General features: G+C 41.5%; 1 protein-coding gene across 2 annotated transcripts in view; it reads left to right on the top strand.

Annotated features, from left to right (window-relative positions):
- The window catches only part of MGAT4A (alpha-1,3-mannosyl-glycoprotein 4-beta-N-acetylglucosaminyltransferase A), a 128,687-nt gene that overhangs the window by 102,936 nt on the left and 6,489 nt on the right, over positions 1–19,262 (top strand). For both annotated transcript variants that reach the window (XM_008008113.3, XM_008008114.3), the window contains exons 10-15: positions 61–191; positions 4,184–4,291; positions 4,411–4,604; positions 7,992–8,070; positions 9,610–9,676; positions 19,058–19,170. In XM_008008113.3, coding sequence (XP_008006304.1) covers positions 61–191; positions 4,184–4,291; positions 4,411–4,604; positions 7,992–8,070; positions 9,610–9,676; positions 19,058–19,170 — 692 coding nt within the window. The remainder of the gene's footprint in view (positions 1–60; positions 192–4,183; positions 4,292–4,410; positions 4,605–7,991; positions 8,071–9,609; positions 9,677–19,057; positions 19,171–19,262) is intronic.

Below are 19,262 nucleotides of genomic sequence, written 5' to 3'. Positions count from 1 at the left end.
GTCAGCCAGTTTGCTGCTTGGTTTCTGTGTTGCAGCTATTGACTGGGAATATCTTTTCAGGTAAAATGTTTCAAGCGCCGGATCTTACTCTGATTGTAGAATTCATATTCATGTTTTACAAGGAGAAACCCATTGACTGGCTCTTGGACCATATTCTCTGGGTGAAAGTCTGCAACCCTGAAAAAGATGCAGTAAGTTAATTCCTCACCAGAGTGGAGGGAGTTTCTTTTCTGTATTTCGTGAAAGTGACTTTTAGAGATTTTGCAAATAAATAGTTAAATAGGTAGGTGATACAAAACTTCTTTCCTGAGCTGATAAAAAGTTTCTATAGTAGAAGAACTTTTAGATAGCAGTGGAAAATCCTGTAAAGCAGGAAGCTGTTGCAAGATGATGGACGGTCTTTAAATTGCTGATAAACGTTTCTAGTGTTTGTAAGCCCTGGCGGTTCACTAACTATTGGCCATAGGTGGTGGTCATATCTGTTCTTGTATGCAATGCCATTGCAGTTTGTTTTCTTCATATTTCCTGTTCACTCTCTTTTTCCATGTATACTGCGGACTTTATTAGACCCTAACATGTCTGTGCAGGAGGAATAAAATAGAAGTAATATTTTATACCAAAACAATGACACGTTAAAGTACCTTTCAGTGTGTTACTCACAACAAGCCAGTGTCCATAATAAAATGATTACCTTTGGGATGATGGTTGCAGTCAAGTAAGTGAATAATAATTTTTGCTTTGATCATTCAGATAGCACATTATTACCATAGAGATCTTATTGTTAAGAGTAATTAGGCCGGGCGCGGTGGCTCATGCCTGTAATCCCAGCACTTTGAGAGGCTGAGGCGGGTGGATCACGAGGTCAGGAGATGGGGACCATCCTGGCTAACACGGTGAAACCCCGTCTCTACTAAAAATACAAAAAAAAATTATCCAGGCGAGGTGGCGGCACCTGTAGTCCCAGCTACTCGGGAGGCTGAGGCAGGAGAATGTCATGAACCCAGGAAGCGGAGCTCGCAGTGAGTCGAGATCACATCACTGCAGTCTAGCCTGGGCAACAGAGTGAGACTCCATCTCAAAAAAAAAAAAAAAAAAAAAAAAAAAGTAATTAGGCCAGGTGCAGTGGCTCACACCTGTAATCCCAGCACCTTGGGAGGCCAAGACTGGAGGATCACTTGAGCCCAGAAGTTCAGGACAAGCCTGGGCAACATATCAAGACCCATCTCCACCAAAAAAAAAAAAACAGTAATTTTTTAACAAAAAGAGTAATTAGGTATGTTTTCCTTGTCCAATTTGAATTGTATCTCTGAAAAAAATACAGCTTTTAATTTATTTGGTGTAAGCATAAACAAAATATAGAAGTACAAATTCTTAAAAAGGTCCATTTTGATGTGTAATGATAAGTATTGTTGTAAGAACATGTCATCATAGAGTTGTCTTACCGTTCATTGTAACAAATAAGCATTAGTGTGACTTTATGACCTTCTGCTCCCTAGAATAGTTGAATTCTATTGAATAGAATAGTTGAATAGTACCTGCTAGTTTTTAGGATACTACCCTCTGGTGTCTGTAGGCTATCATTGCATTTTGTTAAAAAAAAAAAACACACAATTAAAAAAAAAAACATTCTTAGAGGAAATCATGGAATATAGCAAAATGGCAGAGTGTCTGTTTTCTGACAATTAGTTGAACATATAAATTGTTTTAAACAATTCATTTTTTTAGAAATCTCTGTCCTTACATGTATTTTCACTGTGACTTACAGAAATTTTTATTGTAGGACACAAAAAAGTTAGTGTCATCTTTAACCTCCTACAATACACTTGCATTTCATTCGTCCTGTGCAATTTTATTTAATATGTGGTTAGGTTCTAAAATGAGCCTGTGAGGTGAAAAAATTTATAGTAAAAATTAAAACCACAGAAACCCTCTAAATCATCCATAAATTTGGGGACATGAACTTTTGGATGATTTCATCCATTCCTTCACCCTTCTGTCGTCCATGTTTTTCTGTGGCCTGTAATTCTTTAGTTGCTTCCCCTAGAATGTCCAGGGTACTGTCACCACATCCTTGACAGTGGCCCGAGAAACCCTGCGAATCATTCACACATTCTCCCAAAGGGTTATCAGCCTCCTTGGGCCCTTGAGTCCTTCCATTGCCGCTGCAGTGACAAGCTGAGTTCCAGACACTGCCTTGGTGGTTTCGCTGTCTCCTCAACCTCGCGCTCCTCTCCCGCCCTTTGCCCTTCCCTGTGACTCTTCCTCCCTTTCTTTTTCCTTCCACTTGAGTATTTGTGCAAAGAAAATGCACTATTTCACCTGTATCATAGTGACAGTAATAATGCCAGTGAAGTGAAACCTCTTGAGAAATAGGCATTTTAGGACCCAGTATATTATTAGAAGTCTTCTCAAGTGTAAATTTCTTTCTTTTCTTTCTTTTTTTTTTTTTTTTTGAGACAGCGTTTCACTCTTGTCACCTAGACTGGAGTGCAATGACGCAATCTCGGCTCACTGCAGCCTCTGCCCCCCGGGGTTCAAGCGATTCTCCTGCTTCTCAGCCTCCCAAGCAGCAGGGACTACAGGCATGCGCTACCCTGCCTGGCGAATTTTTATATTTTTAGTGGAGAACAGGTTTCACTGTGTTGGCCAGGATGATCTCGATCTCCTGACCTCATGATCGCCCCCGCCTCAGCCTCCCAAAGTGCTAGGATTACAGATGTGAGCCACCAGGCCCGGCTGCTAATTTTTGTATTTTTAGTAGAGATGGAGTTTCACCACATTGGCCACACTGGTCTCAAACTCCTGACCTCAGATGATCCATCCACCTTGGCCTCCCAAAGTGCTGGGATTGCAAGCATAAGCCACCATGCCCAGCCAAGTGTAAATTTCTTATACATATGTGTTTTTTGATTTTTTTTGGCCCCAAACTTATATAAGTTATTGAAAGTGAAAAGTCTAAAAATACCTGTCAAGGGGGCCTTCGGTGTTGCACAGCCTTCACACACGGGCCCGTGCATGAGGACAGGTTGAGATGGAACATCTAGACCGTGGGGCACTGTAAGTTGAAACATAGGTGGCCGGGCGCGGTGGCTCACGCCTGTAATCCCAGCACTTTGGGAGGCCGAGGCGGGCAGATCACAAGGTCAGGAGATCGAGACCACGGTGAAACCCCATCTCTACTAAAAATACAAAAAACTAGCCGGGCGAGGTGGCGGGCGCCTGTAGTCCCAGCTACTCAGGAGGCTGAGGCAGGAGAATGGCATAAACCCGGGAGGCAGAGCTTGCAGTGAGCCGAGATCGTGCCACTGCACTCCAGCCTGGGCAACAGAGCGAGACTCTGTCTCAAAAAAAAAAAAAAAAAGAAACAGGTGTCCCTCCCTGTGTTGACAGAGACTGTCTGTGGAATTTTTCATATCATTTACTTGCTTCTAGGCAAATGAGTGCCTCACATTTTCAAGTTGCTTTCATGCAACAAAATGCGCCGTTTATAATCTGCAAATTCTTCATTATATTATTCAATCAAAAATATTTTGTATATTTGAACCAACCCCCTAGTCTATAGTTTGTGCATTTTTAATGTTAAAAGTCAAATCTTTATTGACATGTGTTGAAGGATGGTTGAAATTAGACCCTTCATTCTTCCCTTAACTATGCTTATTTTAAATTTCTGGATCATGACTGTCTATCAAGTAAGCAGCAAATCTATTAGTGCCTCAAAGACTAGAAAAAAATATGACTTGTAATTATGACTTGATGTTGTTTTCTTTTCAATTTTTTTTTTTTTTTTTTTTTTTTTTTTTTTTGGTGACAGAGTTTTACTCTGTCACCCAGGCTGGAGTGCAGTGGCACTATCTCGGCTCACTGCAGCCTCCGCCTCCTGGGTTCAAGTGATTCTCCTGCTTCAGCCTCCCGAGTAGCTGGAATTATAAGCGTGCACACCTGGCTGATTTTCGTATTTTTAGTAGAGACGGGGTTTCACCATGTTGGCCACGCTGCTCTCAAACTCATGACCTCAGGTGATCCACCTGCCTCAGCCTCTCAACATGCTGGGATTACCAGGCATGACCCACGCATGCCCGGCCCTTCTTTTCAGTATTTTAATAAAGGACTTCTCATTTTCCTGGTGAGGGCAAGATTTCACTTTATTATGGAACACTAATGTGATTTTTTTTTTAATATTTAGAAACACTGTGATAGACAGAAAGCAAATCTGCGAATTCGCTTCAGACCTTCCCTTTTCCAACACGTTGGTCTGCATTCATCACTATCAGGAAAAATCCAGAAACTCACGGTTGGTGACTTAATTTTATTTTCTCATGAACATACAACTTGTTATTTAAGGTATAATTATTGTTTTTCTCCTTAAATAAGCTGTATATTATTTAATAGCATATATGTCTTTGCTCCCAGGATAAAGATTACATGAAACCGTTACTTCTTAAAATCCACGTAAACCCACCTGCAGAGGTGTCTACTTCCTTGAAGGTCTACCAAGGGCATACGCTGGAGAAGACTTACATGGGAGAGGATTTTTTCTGGGCTATCACGCCGACAGCTGGAGACTACATCTTGTTTAAATTTGATAAACCAGTCAATGTAGAAAGGTTGGTGATTCCTGAAATGTATGTGATCTTACAATTCAGACCTCTTATTCATAATGTGATTTACAATAGATTTGTGTGTGTGTGCATGACAGATGTGGGGACACAGTGGGCTCCAAAATGTTGGGCTTTAAATTACATGTAAAACAACTCCATAATAAAATGAGTGTGTTGTGTTCAGATGTAACATGTTCAGATGTAACATCGACATTTGACATGTTTGGTGAGCTTCGTTGGTATTTCTGGACTTCCATCTAGTATAATTTTTGTAATACTTTTATGCGCAACTCTCAAAAATCTCAAATTAGTGTTTATGTCTTTATCCTGGCATGTCTCTTGAAGATGGATCTGGACCTACTTGATTAGCCCAGTAATTTGGTTGAAATGACAGATTTGACAGAGTATGACTATTCTTAGTCAATGGTTTTACAAATGCTAGGTTATTTTTGGTACACCAGGGAGAAATTTACAGCCGTTTTATGTTTTTGAGCATTTATATTCATTTTACAAAATTTAGGACTTTCTTTCTTTTTTTTTTTTTTTTTGAGACAGAGTCTCGCTCTGTTGCCCGGGCTGGAGTGCAATGGTGCGATGTAGCTCATTGCAACCTCCACCTCCCGGGTTCAAGAGATTCTCCTGCCTCAGCCTCCCAAGTAACTGGGATTACAGGTGCCTGCCACACCTGGCTAATTTTTTTGTATTTTTAGTGGAGATGGGGTTTCACCATGTTGACCAGACTGGTCTCAAACTCCTGACCTCAGGTGATCCACCCATGTCGGCCTCCCAAAGTGTTGGGATTACAGGCGTGAGCCACTGCACCTGGCCTATTTTTAATTGAATAGTCATGATTCCTTCAGTCCTTCTTCAGGTTTGGGTGTGTTCCCCAGGTTGGCCGTGGCGTACTTAAAAGAACATAGTTCCCCACTTGGTGGTATTTCATTCTGTGTGTCCCGATGGGAGGGCCAATTTGATTTCTAGAACCCACCAGAAGTCATTGTCAGTAATTCTATTTAAGGTGGTCAGAAACAGTTTAGAGCTGTGATATGATGTTAATATTTTTCTTTTGTTACTCTCAACTGATTCCAAAGAGGAACTCAAGTTGTAGAAGTGTTTTAAGCAATGGGAATACCACTGGAAGAACATACAGAAATAGTTTTGAATAATATTTAGCACTCGCATGAGCATTTATTTGTTTTGCTGTTAAAGTTGATTTTTATACTATTAGTAACACTCTGCACTTTGAGATACTGTTTACCACTCAGAGAGCCAGCATGGAATTAGAAACAACATAGATGTCTGTTAGCATGTGTTTGGTTAAATAAAATGATATTGCTACTCAGTGGAATGCTGTAAACAGTCATCAAAAATAATGACATAGATTAATATGTATTGGCATGAAAACTTTTTTAGATATACACTAAGTGAGGTAAAAAGCAAATTGTATAACTTTATAGAATGTCATTATATATCATTTTATAGATTATAGCATTCTATGTGTATAGGATTCTAGAATATATAGCATTCTGTATAGAGTATAGAATTATAGATTATAGAAGGATTTTTTGAAATAATAAAAGCAATATTTTATATATATTATGTACATAGAACAAATCTGTAAAATATCTATTAAACTGTTAATAGAGGTGAGATAACAGGGGTGATTTCATTTGACTTGATACATTTATTTTGTGTGCTTTTTCCCTCAACAATCAGTTTATTTTTCTTTTTTCTTTTTTCTTTTTTTTTTTTTTTTTTAAGTAGAGATGGGGTTTCCCCATATTGGTCAGGCTGGTCTTGAACTCCCGACCTCAGGTGATCCGCCCATCTTGGCCTCCCAAAGTGCTGGGATTACAGGCGTGAACCACCATACCCGGCCAACAATCAATTTCTTTTTCTTAGTCTTTGACTTTTGAGAAAGGATAGATTCACATGCAGCTGTAAGAAGTAAAACTGAGATGTTCTGTGTACCTATCACCCCACTTGCCCAAGGGTAGCATCTTGCAGACTGTGGTTTTGACACCACTATATCAAGATAAGGACCGTTTCTATCACCCCAAGAATTCCCACGTTACCCTTTTACAGCCACATCTCCCGTCCCGTGGCTATAACTGTATCGTGACCACACTGTGACTGGCTGAGCATTTTGAATGTGCAGGGGACTTTTTGTCAGTTCTCCTGAACTGATTGGAGCAGTCATCTGAGGTAGATGGGACTATCTGCATTACAGAAGAAACTCAGGTGCAGAAAGCTGAGGAAACTCGTGAAAGGTGAAAATTCTAGTAAGTGAGAGACCCAGGATTTGGACCCAGGTCTTTCTGACTCCTAAGCCTAAACTTTTAACCATGCAACTGAACTAAAGTTAGGTTTAGATTCAGACATACTTTGCACGTCTTACCTAGTGTCCACCCTTCCCCACACACTGACACATACGCATACTTACTAGTTTGTTTTCAGAGTATCAAAACAGTGTTGTACTCATACCCACAGAGTATTTTAGATCTGTCACCATATATCGATAATTAGTCATTCTTCGAATGTTTTAATATTGATATTCAGATATTTTAAGACGTTAATTTACTTTTAGTATACTTACATTAAAATTAATTGTATTGGATAGAACTAGTCTTTGTTTCTTTTATTATTATTATTTATTACTACTATTATTATTATTTAGAGATGAGTTCTTGCTGTGTTACCTAGGCTGGAGTGCAGTGGCACAGTCATGGCTCACAGTAGCCTAGACCTTCCAGGCTAAGCTCAAGCAATCCTCTCACCTTAGCTTCCTGAGTAGCTGGGACTGCAGGTACATACCACCATGCCTGGCTAATTTTTTTTTTGTAGGGACAAGTTCTCACTATGTTGCCCAGGCTGATCTTGAACCCCTGGCCTCAAGTGATCCTCCTGCCTCGGCCTCCCAAAGTGCTGGGATTACAGGTGTAAGCCACCACGCCCAGCCTAGAACTGGTCTTTGGACATGTCATGACTACCAGTTGTCCTAGTAAAGTTTTTTCTGATATAAGATACAACAGTACTACGTAGGTGTCATAATTTTGACTCTTCCTGGGAAGAGGTTTAAATATTTAAAGCATTATAGACAGTGACATAAAACTGTCATCCTTTTTGAAAATGTCTAGGTGCATTATTAGGTTAAGCAGCAAACATAATTGTTTCTGACAGAAGGAATGAACTAGGGGTCATGCTCTTAAGTCTTTTAAGTTCCCTACAACCTTTCAGAACACATACTGTGCAGTTACTACAAGCTCTATCGTTGTCAACTTTGCTTGCTTAGAGTCTTGTCCAGAAAAGTTGACTCTAAGGTAAGCTCATTTTCTTGAATCTTTGTAAAATCTAGCCCGACTTGTGTTTTTATCTGGATGTTTGTATTTTCAGTTATTTGTTCCATAGCGGCAACCAAGAACATCCTGGAGACATTCTGCTAAACACAACTGTGGAAGTTTTGCCTTTTAAGGTATGACTGCTTTTTCCTCTTACCTTTCCCTAACAACTATACTAGTAGACTTAGCTTGAAGCTTTTCTTGTTTTTAAGGGGAAAGAAAATTCTCATGATTTGCAGGACTCAATGGTGAATAATATTAATTTTTTTGAAATATGAAGCACTTTTATATTTGACAAGTGCATTTGACACATTCATAGAAACAGCCATCGTTTTATCTTGGAAAATAACAGGCCGACCTGGTGGCTCACGTCTGTAATCCCAGCACTTTGTGAAGCTGAGACGGGTGGATCACTTGAGGTCAGGCGTTCAAAACCAGTCTGGCCAACATGGCAAAACCCATCTCTACTAAAAATACAAAACTTAGGCAGGCATCGTGGCAGTCGCCTGTAGTCCCAGCTACTTGGGAGGGTGAGGCATGAGAATCACTTGAACCTGGGAGGTGGAGATTGTAAATAATATGAACGTTTCTACTAGGAAAAGAAATGAATCGTTTTGGTTTTTTGTTTTGCTTTGTTTTGTTTTTTTCTTTTTTTTTTTTTTTTTTTTTTTTTGAGACGGAGTCTCGCTCTGTCGCCCAGGCTGGAGTGCAGTGGCCGGATCTCAGCTCACTGCAAGCTCCGCCTCCCGGGTTCACGCTGTTCTCCTGCCTCAGCCTCCCGAGTAGCTGGGACTACAGGCACCCGCCACCTCACCCGGCTAGTTTTTTGCATTTTTTAGTAGAGACGGGTTTTCACTGGGTTAGCCAGGATGGTCTCAATCTCCTGACCTCGTGATCCGCCCATCTCGGCCTCCCAAAGTGCTGGGATTACAGGCTTGAGCCACCGTGCCCGGCTGTTTTGTTTTTTTTCTTAGATAGAGTCTCACTCTGTCGCCAGGCTGGAGTACAGTGGTGTAATATTGGCTCACTGCAACCTCCACCTCCCGAGTTCAAGTGATTCTCCTGCCTCAGCCTCCCAAGTAGCTGGTACTACAGGCACATGCCACTACACCCAGCTAATTTTTGCATTTTTAATAGAGATTGGGTTTCACCATGTTGGCCAGGATGGTCTCGATCTCCTGACCTCGTGATCCACCTGCCTCGGCCTCCCAAAGTGCTGGGATTACAGGCTTGAGCCACTGCGCCTGGCCTGAATCATTGTTTTCTTTAGTGTTTACTTGCTGTTTGTATTTTGAGTCCCAAATTCTATGTGTTTTTAATGCCCGTTAATTAATACACAATTTAATTTATTGGTCTCTATGGAATCCTTAGATTTCTTTCAAGTTAACCACACAGTTCTTCTATAGTTTTAATAGAAAATACTGTTCTATTTAATTGATTTAATGTTTCATTTCCAACCACCAATATATTATATACAGATTCAAATGATGGCTTAAGAAAACACCTTTTATTATTAATATAATATGTTTTTTAAAGTTCAAGACTGAGATGATATTTCTCTTTTTAGGGATAGCTGTGTTACAAATGCCACTTCATCTATATTAAGATATATTGATAACTTAGGTTAAATAGAAAGAATTATTTTTGAAATTAATGCTTTTGTTTTATTGTAGAGTGAAGGTTTGGAAATAAGCAAAGAAACCAAAGACAAACGACTAGAAGATGGCTATTTCAGAATAGGTAATATCTACTTTAGTAAAATGGCCTTTATTTTTGTGGATTTACTCCTGAAGTACTTTTAAGTTCTTTTCAGATGTTAAGCAACTTGAGGATTACAATTACCAGTGTCCTCCAGGGTTTTTTGTGTGCTGTGTTGTAGTACTTGCTTTTATTATTTGACCCAAGTAGGATTTCATATCACAGATTGGTTCACTTGCTGGTCTTTCTCGCTCCTTCCGCTCCATCTGCCGTGCTCTTGTTGATGCTGATAGAGAGTCTGCCTGTACTACCTCCTACTGGACGGGCTTAGCTCCTCTCCAGTCTCAGCTCACATGACAGGCTAGAATCTGTGCTTCAGGCCCCTTCCCCCTTCTCCAGCTTCACACCTGTGTTGAGATGTCCACTGACACAGCCTTATACCTGCTGGCCACAAGTCGCCTACCATGAGCATCTGTAACACCCACATTTCTTTATTGGTCACCAGTTTTTGCTGTCCCTATCCATCTGGTCGCCTAAGCCTAACCTTGGGAGTCACCCTGAAGACCGCCCTCTTCTTACTGTCCATTAGCACAAATCTGTCAGTTTTTCATCTGAAAGCCTTGAGTCGCCCTGTCTGTGAGGGGCAGTCTGCCCCGTGTCTCCGATTGACAGCCAAGGGAGGGACTGCGTCTTGCTGTGGCTTTCCTGTGGCTTTCTAGAGCCACTGCAGTTACTTTTCTGAAACGTAACTAGAATCCTGAGACCTTTTCGTTATCCGATCCCTTAGCTCCCACCCACCTTCACGTCTGTGACTTTCTCTCGCTCTTTCTCTCCAGCCCTGAGACTGTTGTTCCTCTGATGAAGGCCCCACACTCTCCGGGCAGCTACATCTCTAGCCATTTTCTATGCCTGAAATGTTTGGTCGATTATTTTTCCTTCTAATAAATGCTTTTTCACCTTTAATCTGCCCATTTAGTGGCCCCTCTTCCCTGCTCTTCAGACCCCCGGTGTGCGCCTTTGCTGTGTGATTGTGTCGTTCCATAGCTCCGTTCTGTGCGCTCCCCCCGGAGAGGGAGGGGCTGTGTCTCCCCTGCATGTCCTGTAGGTAACAGGGCCTGTCACTTGGTAGACACAGACTCAATAAATAACTGTACATTTCCTTTTGCTTAAAACAAACGAATGCTTCTCTTAGTATTAGGCAAGAGTGAATATTGGTAACTTGATATTGTAGGTCTATAGCATAGATAACATTTTTAAGCCCTTTCTAGTGCGGTTCTACCTTTGGCAGGTGTCATTCAGCCGTTGCTAAGAGGCTTGCACAATAACCCTGGCTACTTTCTTTATCGTTTTGGTGGATGAATGATTTTTACATTTGGGCAATATCTTAGCCCATCTCTAGAAATATACACAAAATCAGCCGAGTATCCAAGACATTTATTACCCCATTACCTGTCACTTATTAAATTTCTGAGAATGGTATGTTCTAGATTACGAAAGTAGCATAGGAAATAGAGACATCTATATTAAATATCTCTATAGTAATTTGAAGAAAATGATAATCTAAAATATCAACTCATGTTCTTAGAACGAGAAGAGAACTTCTGGATCATCAGCCTAGGACTTGTGTAATCAAACAGAACAGAACTAAAGAGCAGCTGATCTTTTTTCAACTGAATGTAGAAAATTCTGCTTCCTTTAGAAGTCTTCATTAATGGAATTGTGTGTGAGGAGCTTCCTTGACCCTCTCGGTAGCAAAACAGTTATAACTGGTGAAAATTTTTTTTAAAAACTATTTTAAATCTGTGAAGATTGTCCTAAGGGCTTGCAGCAAATGGAGGAACATTTATTCAAGAGAATCTCCCAGATCTCGGGGAGGGAACCAGGACCAGCCTCATCACCCACACCACCCCAGCTCAGGGAGACAGAAGCTCTGCCCTGTGCAGGTACAGCCTGGACTGTACCTGGACTCTCCTGCCAGCTTCTAGTCTAGGGCTGTGGCATCTCCCCAGGAAGGTCAGGCTGCCAGCATCTGTCCTTACCCCCAGTTCTGTTGCAGAAGCTCTGTTCCAGACAAGAGCAGCTGATGAATCTGGGCAGAAGTGTGCCCCAGGCATAGCAAGGTGAGAATACTTGGCCCTGATCACCGCTGCCCCAGCTCGCTGCCCCAGTCCCGTAGCAGAAACCAGCCGAGAAAACCAAGGGCTTGGCTGGGCACGGTGGTTCACGCCTGTAATCTCAGCACTTTGGGAGGCCGAGGTAGGCGGATCACCAGCTCAAGAGTTCGAGACCGGCCTGGCCAACATGGTGAAACCCTATCTGTAGTAAAAATACAAAAATTAGCCAGGTGTGGTGGTGCATGCCTGTAGTTCCAGCTACTTGGTAGGCCGAGGCTGGAGAATCGCTTGAACCCAACCCAGGAGGTGGAGGTTGCCGTGAGCTAAGATTGCACCATTGCATTCCAGCCTGGGCAACAATGTCTCAAACAAAACAAAACAAGACAAAAAACAAGGGCTACTGCCACGACCAGTGCTCTGATCCTAAAGCAAGATGTCACTCCAAGAGAAGGGGCTGCTGTCCTTGCCAAGGACCCAGAGCAGTGGTGTAGAGATTCTGCCCAACGGAGAGGCAGGTCAGAAGAACGGAGAGCTCTGCAGTTCTCCCTAAAGAGGGGATGACTTACTTGAACCAGAATGTAGGGCAGTTCAAGCCTAAGGGTGCTGTGGAATACAATGGAAATTTTAGTGTTAAGCAATTAGAGATGGTAGCTACAGTTAAGCAATTAGAGATAGTAGCTACAGAGAGCAAATCTGATCCCAGTGGAAAGTTTAACAGGGAGAACTAGGGAAAGAGATGCTAGTAAGAGCCCTCTTGGAGTGCAAACAAGCTGCGGTTGAAAGAGGAAAAGTTCCCTCATCCGCCTTTCAGGGCGTGTCTGGGGGTGTGGCTTGTTTCTTGGGTACCCTGCTGCTCAAACCCCTAGGGGAGCATGCAGAAGGGCCGGCTGTGGGGCTCTGACCCCAGGCAGTGTCTAGGGGTGAATGTTTACAGCTCCGAGGCCCGAGTGTGTGTGTGTTACAGGGTGCTTTTTTAGTTTAGCTGTCCATAGGTGGCTTGTGTTTGTTAGCTCAATTGAGACCCCCCGCCTTTTTTTTTTTTTTTTTTTTTTTGAGAGAGAATCTGGCTCTGCTGCCCAGGCTGGAGTGCAGTGGTGCCATCTTGGCTCACTGCAGCCTCTGCCTCTGGGGTTCAAGCGATTCTCCTGCCTCAGCCTCTCTAGTAGCTGGGATTACAGGCATGTGCCACCACGCCTGGCTCATTTTTTGTATTTTTGGTAGAGATGGGGTTTCACCGTGCTGGCCAGGCTTGTCTCCAGTTCCTGACCTTGTGATCCACCCGCCTCGGCCTCCCAAAGTGCTGGGATTACAGGCGTGACCCACCGCACCCGGCCATTAGACCCTCTGCCTTATCACAAGGACAGAGGCTTTCTGTATCCCGGGGTTTCTTGCCTTGGTGTACCTGAGGGCTTGGATCACGTGTGGGCTTGGAGAAGGAGTGCCAGGTTTTACTGAGTGGAAGTAGTGCTCGGCAGATGGGGGAGCCAGAAAGGAGACCGTTTTGCCCTGGAGTCGGGCTGCTCAGCGGCCTAGGCTCTCCTCGACTGCCCTGGCCACATTCTGCGTCATTCCGCCTGTTGATGGCCCGACGGCATCCGTGGGTGTGCCCTTCTGCCCACGTGCTCCCTTCCCCTCCACGTCCAGCTGCTTGTGTGCCTGCCTGCTAGGGTCTCAGGGCTTTTGCAGGCACATATGGGGGCGTGGCAGGCCAGGGTGGTCTTGGGAAATGCAACATTTGGGCAGGAAGACAGAAATACCTGTCCTCACCTAGGTCGGTGGGTGCAGGCCCGAGGGTGGAGCTCCATCCGGGGCTCATGCCCTTCTCTACCCAGCACTTCCCTGCTCCACTTCCCTATCGCCAAGACTGGCCCTGGAGAGGGGCTTGAATTTAAATTGGATCAGACTGGGTAGCAACTTAGGCGTGAAGGCATTGGCAAGAACAGTAGACCATCAGCTGGCCATCAGTGGAGACCCGAGGGTTGATGGGGTGGGGTTAGAAGAGAAGGGCCTGATAGCTAAGAATGGTCTTGCGGAAGAAATACTAGTTCTATTTCAGTGGGTTAAAGCTGTGAGATGGCAGAAGAACCTTCTGCAGAGACCCAGTGGGAGAAGGAAAGGGCCACTGGTCAGGCGTGGCAGGCGGAGGGGAGCCACGAATATAGCCTTGGCCGTGCCTGTCAGTGCCAGGAGTGTGGGGTTCCAGTCATTCTGGTAATTTCCTTCACTTCCTCTCTTCTTTCCTGTCTTTTAATACTTACCTTCCAGACCATTGGGTTAAGGACAAAGGCTAAATTTGTCGTTTGAAAAGTCATTACACACACACGGTACCAAATACAAATTTAAAACGGTAGTCTTGAGTCTTCTTCCCTTTTCTTCCCTCTCCTCCCCAGCGCTTCTGAGAGGCAGTTCCTGTAATGATTTGTGTCCCTTCAGGAGTATTCGATGCATCAATAACAATATCTGGATATGTTCTCTAAGAACAACACATCATCACACACAAATGATATGCCCTATAACCCAGTTTTACATCTCTTTTTTTATGGAACAAAATGCCTATGAAATATGGAACATGAATTTTAAATGTTTTAATAGTAATAATATGCTGAGTACCTGTATCCACCCTCCAGCTTAAGATGTGCCAATTCAGCTGTCCTTCCCTAATAGCTTCTCTTGTCTTCTCCTTCTACCCAAAGCTATACCCTCATAGCTTCTCTTCTCCTTCAATACCTGAATTTTATGGTTACCATTTCCATTTTTACTACGTGTGGAATATATTCCTAAGCAATGCACAGTGGGATTTTGCCTGTTTTCACATTTGATATACATATCTTTCCGTAGTCTACAATTTGGTTTCTTCCCCCTCACAATTGTGAGATTCATCCATGTGGGGGTGTGGGTTTACGACTCATTCTTTTTCACTCCTGTATGGATGGATTCTGTGGATAGCACAATCTGTTCTCTGTTTGGTCATAAAGTTTGTGTCCATGTTTTTGCTGTAATAAACACGGCTGCTTTGAACACTTATGCACATGTATGAGAGTTTCTCTACAATATAGACTTAAGAAGAGAAGCAAATCTTTAACTGCATTATCTTCAACTGTTACTTCATTATTTTATTTATTTATTTATTTAGAGATGGAGTCTCACTCTGTCGCCCAGGATGGAATGCAGTGGCACAATCTTGGCTGACTGCATCCTCTGCCTCCCGGGTTCAAGCATTTCTCTCCACCTCAGCCTCCCGAGTAGCTGGGATGACAGGCACAAGCCACCATGCCTGGCTTAATTTTTGTATTTTTAGTAGCGACGGGGTTTCCACCGTGTTGGCCAGGCTGGTCTCGAACTCCTGACCTCAGATAATCCACCTGCCTCAGCCTCCCAAAGTGCCGAGATTACAAGTGTGAGCGACTGTGCCTGGCGTATTCTTTTTACTTTTTCTTCAGTCATTTAATTGACTGCCTAGAATTCCCTTGTATCAGCATATTGTAATTTATTTGGCCAGACTCCTAGTGATGGATACCTAGGTTGTTTGCAGTCTTTTGCTGCAGTGTATATCCTGTTCTTATACATGGGAGAGGACAAATTGCTGGGTGAGAGTGTTTTGATGAAGCTAGTTATCATTTGGTAATTATTTTTCTAATTAAATGAACTCATCAGGTGACAGTATTCAGTGTCGCATTGGTTAAAATGTTCCAAGTTTTGCAATGGTTTTAAGCTCTGAATGCCCCGTCCAATTCAATATTCAATAATAATTTTTGGTAGCACCTACCCGCTACCCCAGTCCAGCACCAAGTATGGACAAACTTCTATGAAATAAGTTTATTAATGATTTTTGAATAAAAGCATTACTTTGGAAGCTCTAGGTTCAACATTTACAGTATAAATTAGTACAAGCCTGCTCTGCGGTGGTTTTTCAATCTGAATGTACCTTATCTTATGATTAATCTAATTACGATGTTGTGAGACTGGACGATGGATCACATAATGTAACAGCATGCGATCCGCAAACTACGGCCCGTGGGGCACATCTGGCCCTCCACCTGTTTTTGAATACTCTGTGATCTAAAAACATTTTTTAAGTCTTTTTCTTTTTTTATTTTTAAATGGTTAAAAAAGTAAAAAGAATACATTGTGATATGTGAAAATTACATAAAATTCAAATTTCTGTGTCCATAAATAAAGTTTTTTTTGGAAGACAGCCATGCTCATTTTCTAATGTAGTGTGTGTGTGCTTCTACTCTCCAACAGCAGAGATGAGTGAGTAGGTGCAGTACAGATCAAGGTCATGCTCTCCTGGCTTCGCACTGCTGCACAATGATGCATTTATAATTGGACAGTATTTTGAGAGCCACACATATCATGGCACTGTGACTTAAAAAAATTACAAGTACTTATCCATCCTCAAAACAAGAAAAGTAGATTTTGAGCATTGTGGCTTTTAACACAGTAGGATGTGGGTTATTTTACAAAATTGTTGGCAAGTCATTGTAGTTATTGTGCAGTTACGTGAGAGCTGTATGTTATTAGGCTAAATACAGCGATATTCCCAACTCACAGGAAAGCAGTGGTCAGAAAAGCTAGAAAGTTTAGAATGGAATATCTCATCACAGCAGAATTTCTTCACTAAAAATGCAAATGAGGCTGTTCCTAAAGTGATATTTCAAGTGGCTCATTTTTTAGCTAAGCAAGAAAAACCACTTACCAATCATGAGTTAATTGAATCATGTTTAGTAGCAGCAGCTGAGAAAGTAAACTTATTTAAGGATAGGAGGCTTTTCAGCAATAACAATTGCTTGAAGACTGAAGGACACTGGGAGCAATATCAGTAGTCAAAAAGCAAAGCAGATTATTTTGAGTGTTTTTCTTGGCTCCTGAGGAATTGATGGAGTTGTCACTGGTACCGCTCAGTTGTTACTTGGAATCAATGCCAAGGCTGAAGAGACTGAAGAGTTGGTCCCCATAAATAGTTTGGAACAACTACAGAGAAGAGTATTTTCACACAGGCTGAGAAAACACAAATTCAGTAAAACCTGAAGTAGAATCTGCTAAGATGTGCTACAACAAATGGTGGTTAAAAAAAAAAAAAATGTGTGGAGAAGATGGCTTAGTTGCATTAATTTATAAAGCTTGAGAAAATGTAAGGTATTTAAAGCCTATGATTATTTATTTTATTATTCATCAGCCAGGTACTTTGCAGGAAAGATGTGAATGTGTCATACGTCATTGAACCAAATTGTCAACAGTGAACCTTATTCACTCTCATGGACTTAGCCATCACAGATGCTGTGAATTTTTGTCAGAAATAGGAACTCAATATCCTGACTTGCCCTGCCACACAGCAGTTCAGTGGCTTAGCAGTGGTAAACATTTACTGCAGTTTTTTTGAGTTCAGGACCAAGATTGAAATTTTCCCAAATGAGAACTTCCCTCAACAACTATTATCACTTTGAAAATTCATTTTTGCTTGACTGGGCATGGTGGCTAACACTTGTGATCCCAGCACTTTGGGAGGCCGAGGCAGGTGGATCACTTGAGGTCACAGGTCCAAGACCAGCCTGGCCAGCATGGTGAAACCCCATTGCTAATAAAGATACAAAAATTAGCCAGGTGTGGTGGCACATGCCTGTAATCCCAGCTTCTCGGGAGGCTGAGGTGGGAGGATCACTTGAACCTGGGAAGTAGAGGTTGCAGTAAGCCGAGATTGTGCCATCACACTCCAGCTTGGGTGACAGAGTGAGACTCTATCTCAAAGAAAAAAAAGAAAATTAGTTTTTGCTGCACACTTAATATTGTTTCTTAATGAATTCAACCTAAAATTACAAGACAAAATGGTGCTTATATGCAAAACTTACATTGCAATCAAATCATTTTAATGACAGTTATTGGACTTGAAGTACCATCAAGCTCTTTATACATTTCTCATGCTGTCAAAAGTTAAAACAGGAAGCAAGATCTCCATCCCACACAAATTTACGGCAGATGCCCTTTCCAAGCTCCAACTATAGTCCCAGCAGTGGTTTTGGACCTCAATACAAATGAAAGAGAAATTTCCATATCTCAAAATCCATTTAATTGAGGAACTTCACCTAAATCTCAATTGGAAATGATTCATCTGCAGTGTAATAATACACCAGAAGGCTAATAATATACCAAAAGGAAAACCAAATCGAATTCCATAAATGCCTCCCAAGGGATGCATGTGCCCCAGTAAAATCGTGTGCTTGTGGATTGGTATCAGTATTAGGCAGCACCTAGGCTGTGTGAAAGAACGTTTCAAAGATGTATATAAAATATCATTATAAATCAGCCATAACAAGGGGACATTTGCAGTCTGTTTTGATTATAGGGAACATTAACTTTGAACCCCAATTAAGTGAAATGTTATACTCCCGAAAGGAATTGTGTTGTTCTCCTTGGTATACCTAGATTACCAAAAACTATATATTGTATTCAGTTATCATTATATATTGAATTTCCACCTCAGATTTGTGAAAATTTGTTTTCTCTCTTCCTGTAGATATTACCCTACCTAGTAATCTCAAACTTCCTCTTGGCCCACAAGGACTGTCTTTTATAGAAAAAGTTTAGCAACCCTTGGCTTAGAGGAATTTGGCCCACGATGAACCATTTTCTTGTCACTTTTCTGACAACATTTTTTGGTTTTGTTTTAAGATGGATATTATTCCTTATAGAAAGAAAGGTGGTACAGAGTACGTTACCTTGTCTGGTTCTTGGTCCTTATTTTTATAGGAGAGCCTATTTTAGCTTATCATTATAATGGAGTTTTATATTGAAGTGTGTAGAGGAGGCGTTATTTCTTCATCCCTTCTAAATGTGCCTTTGGAAAGAATACACTTGTATCGAGTCCCTGCTCAAGGTGAACAACTGTGTGCATATTTAATTCACAAATCAAAATTTGTTATTGACTTAACATTCAAAGCAATCAGAGTGTGCAATGGTACAGATTATATTTTGGTAAGATTTAGGCAAATCACAATTTACAAAAAAAACTATAGGTTAAAACATTGTTGATGTAAGAACAAATGTATTTTTGTTTTTTAATTTGTAGTGAGAAAAAGTATAGCTCTGCCTAATTAAGTAAATTGCCTGTGAAGTTTTTAAATATGCACTTCTTCATGAAAAATATAAAAGCTGAACGAAAGTAGAAAGAAGGGGGAAAGAAATTACCCACACCCTGTCAAAAGACATCAACTAGAAATATTTTGTTGTATTCCTTTCCTGCCTTAACTCAGTGATATTTTATGTTTGCTTATCTCAGTGTGTCCAACAAGTATTGATTTTTATTTTGAAGGAAAATTTGAGAATGGTGTTGCAGAAGGAATGGTGGATCCAAGCCTCAATCCCATTTCAGCCTTTCGACTTTCAGTTATTCAGAATTCTGCTGTTTGGGCCATTCTTAATGAGGTAAGCATATATCAGTGAAACAGCTTAGAAACTACATTTTTATTATGTTTTTATTTTGTATTTAAGGCCTTTTTGGAATTGAGAATTAACAG

Source organism: Chlorocebus sabaeus, chromosome 14, assembly GCF_047675955.1.
Source record: "Chlorocebus sabaeus isolate Y175 chromosome 14, mChlSab1.0.hap1, whole genome shotgun sequence".
In the NCBI taxonomy this organism is placed as follows: Eukaryota; Metazoa; Chordata; class Mammalia; order Primates; family Cercopithecidae; genus Chlorocebus; species Chlorocebus sabaeus.
This window is presented reverse-complemented; position numbering and strand designations above follow the sequence as displayed.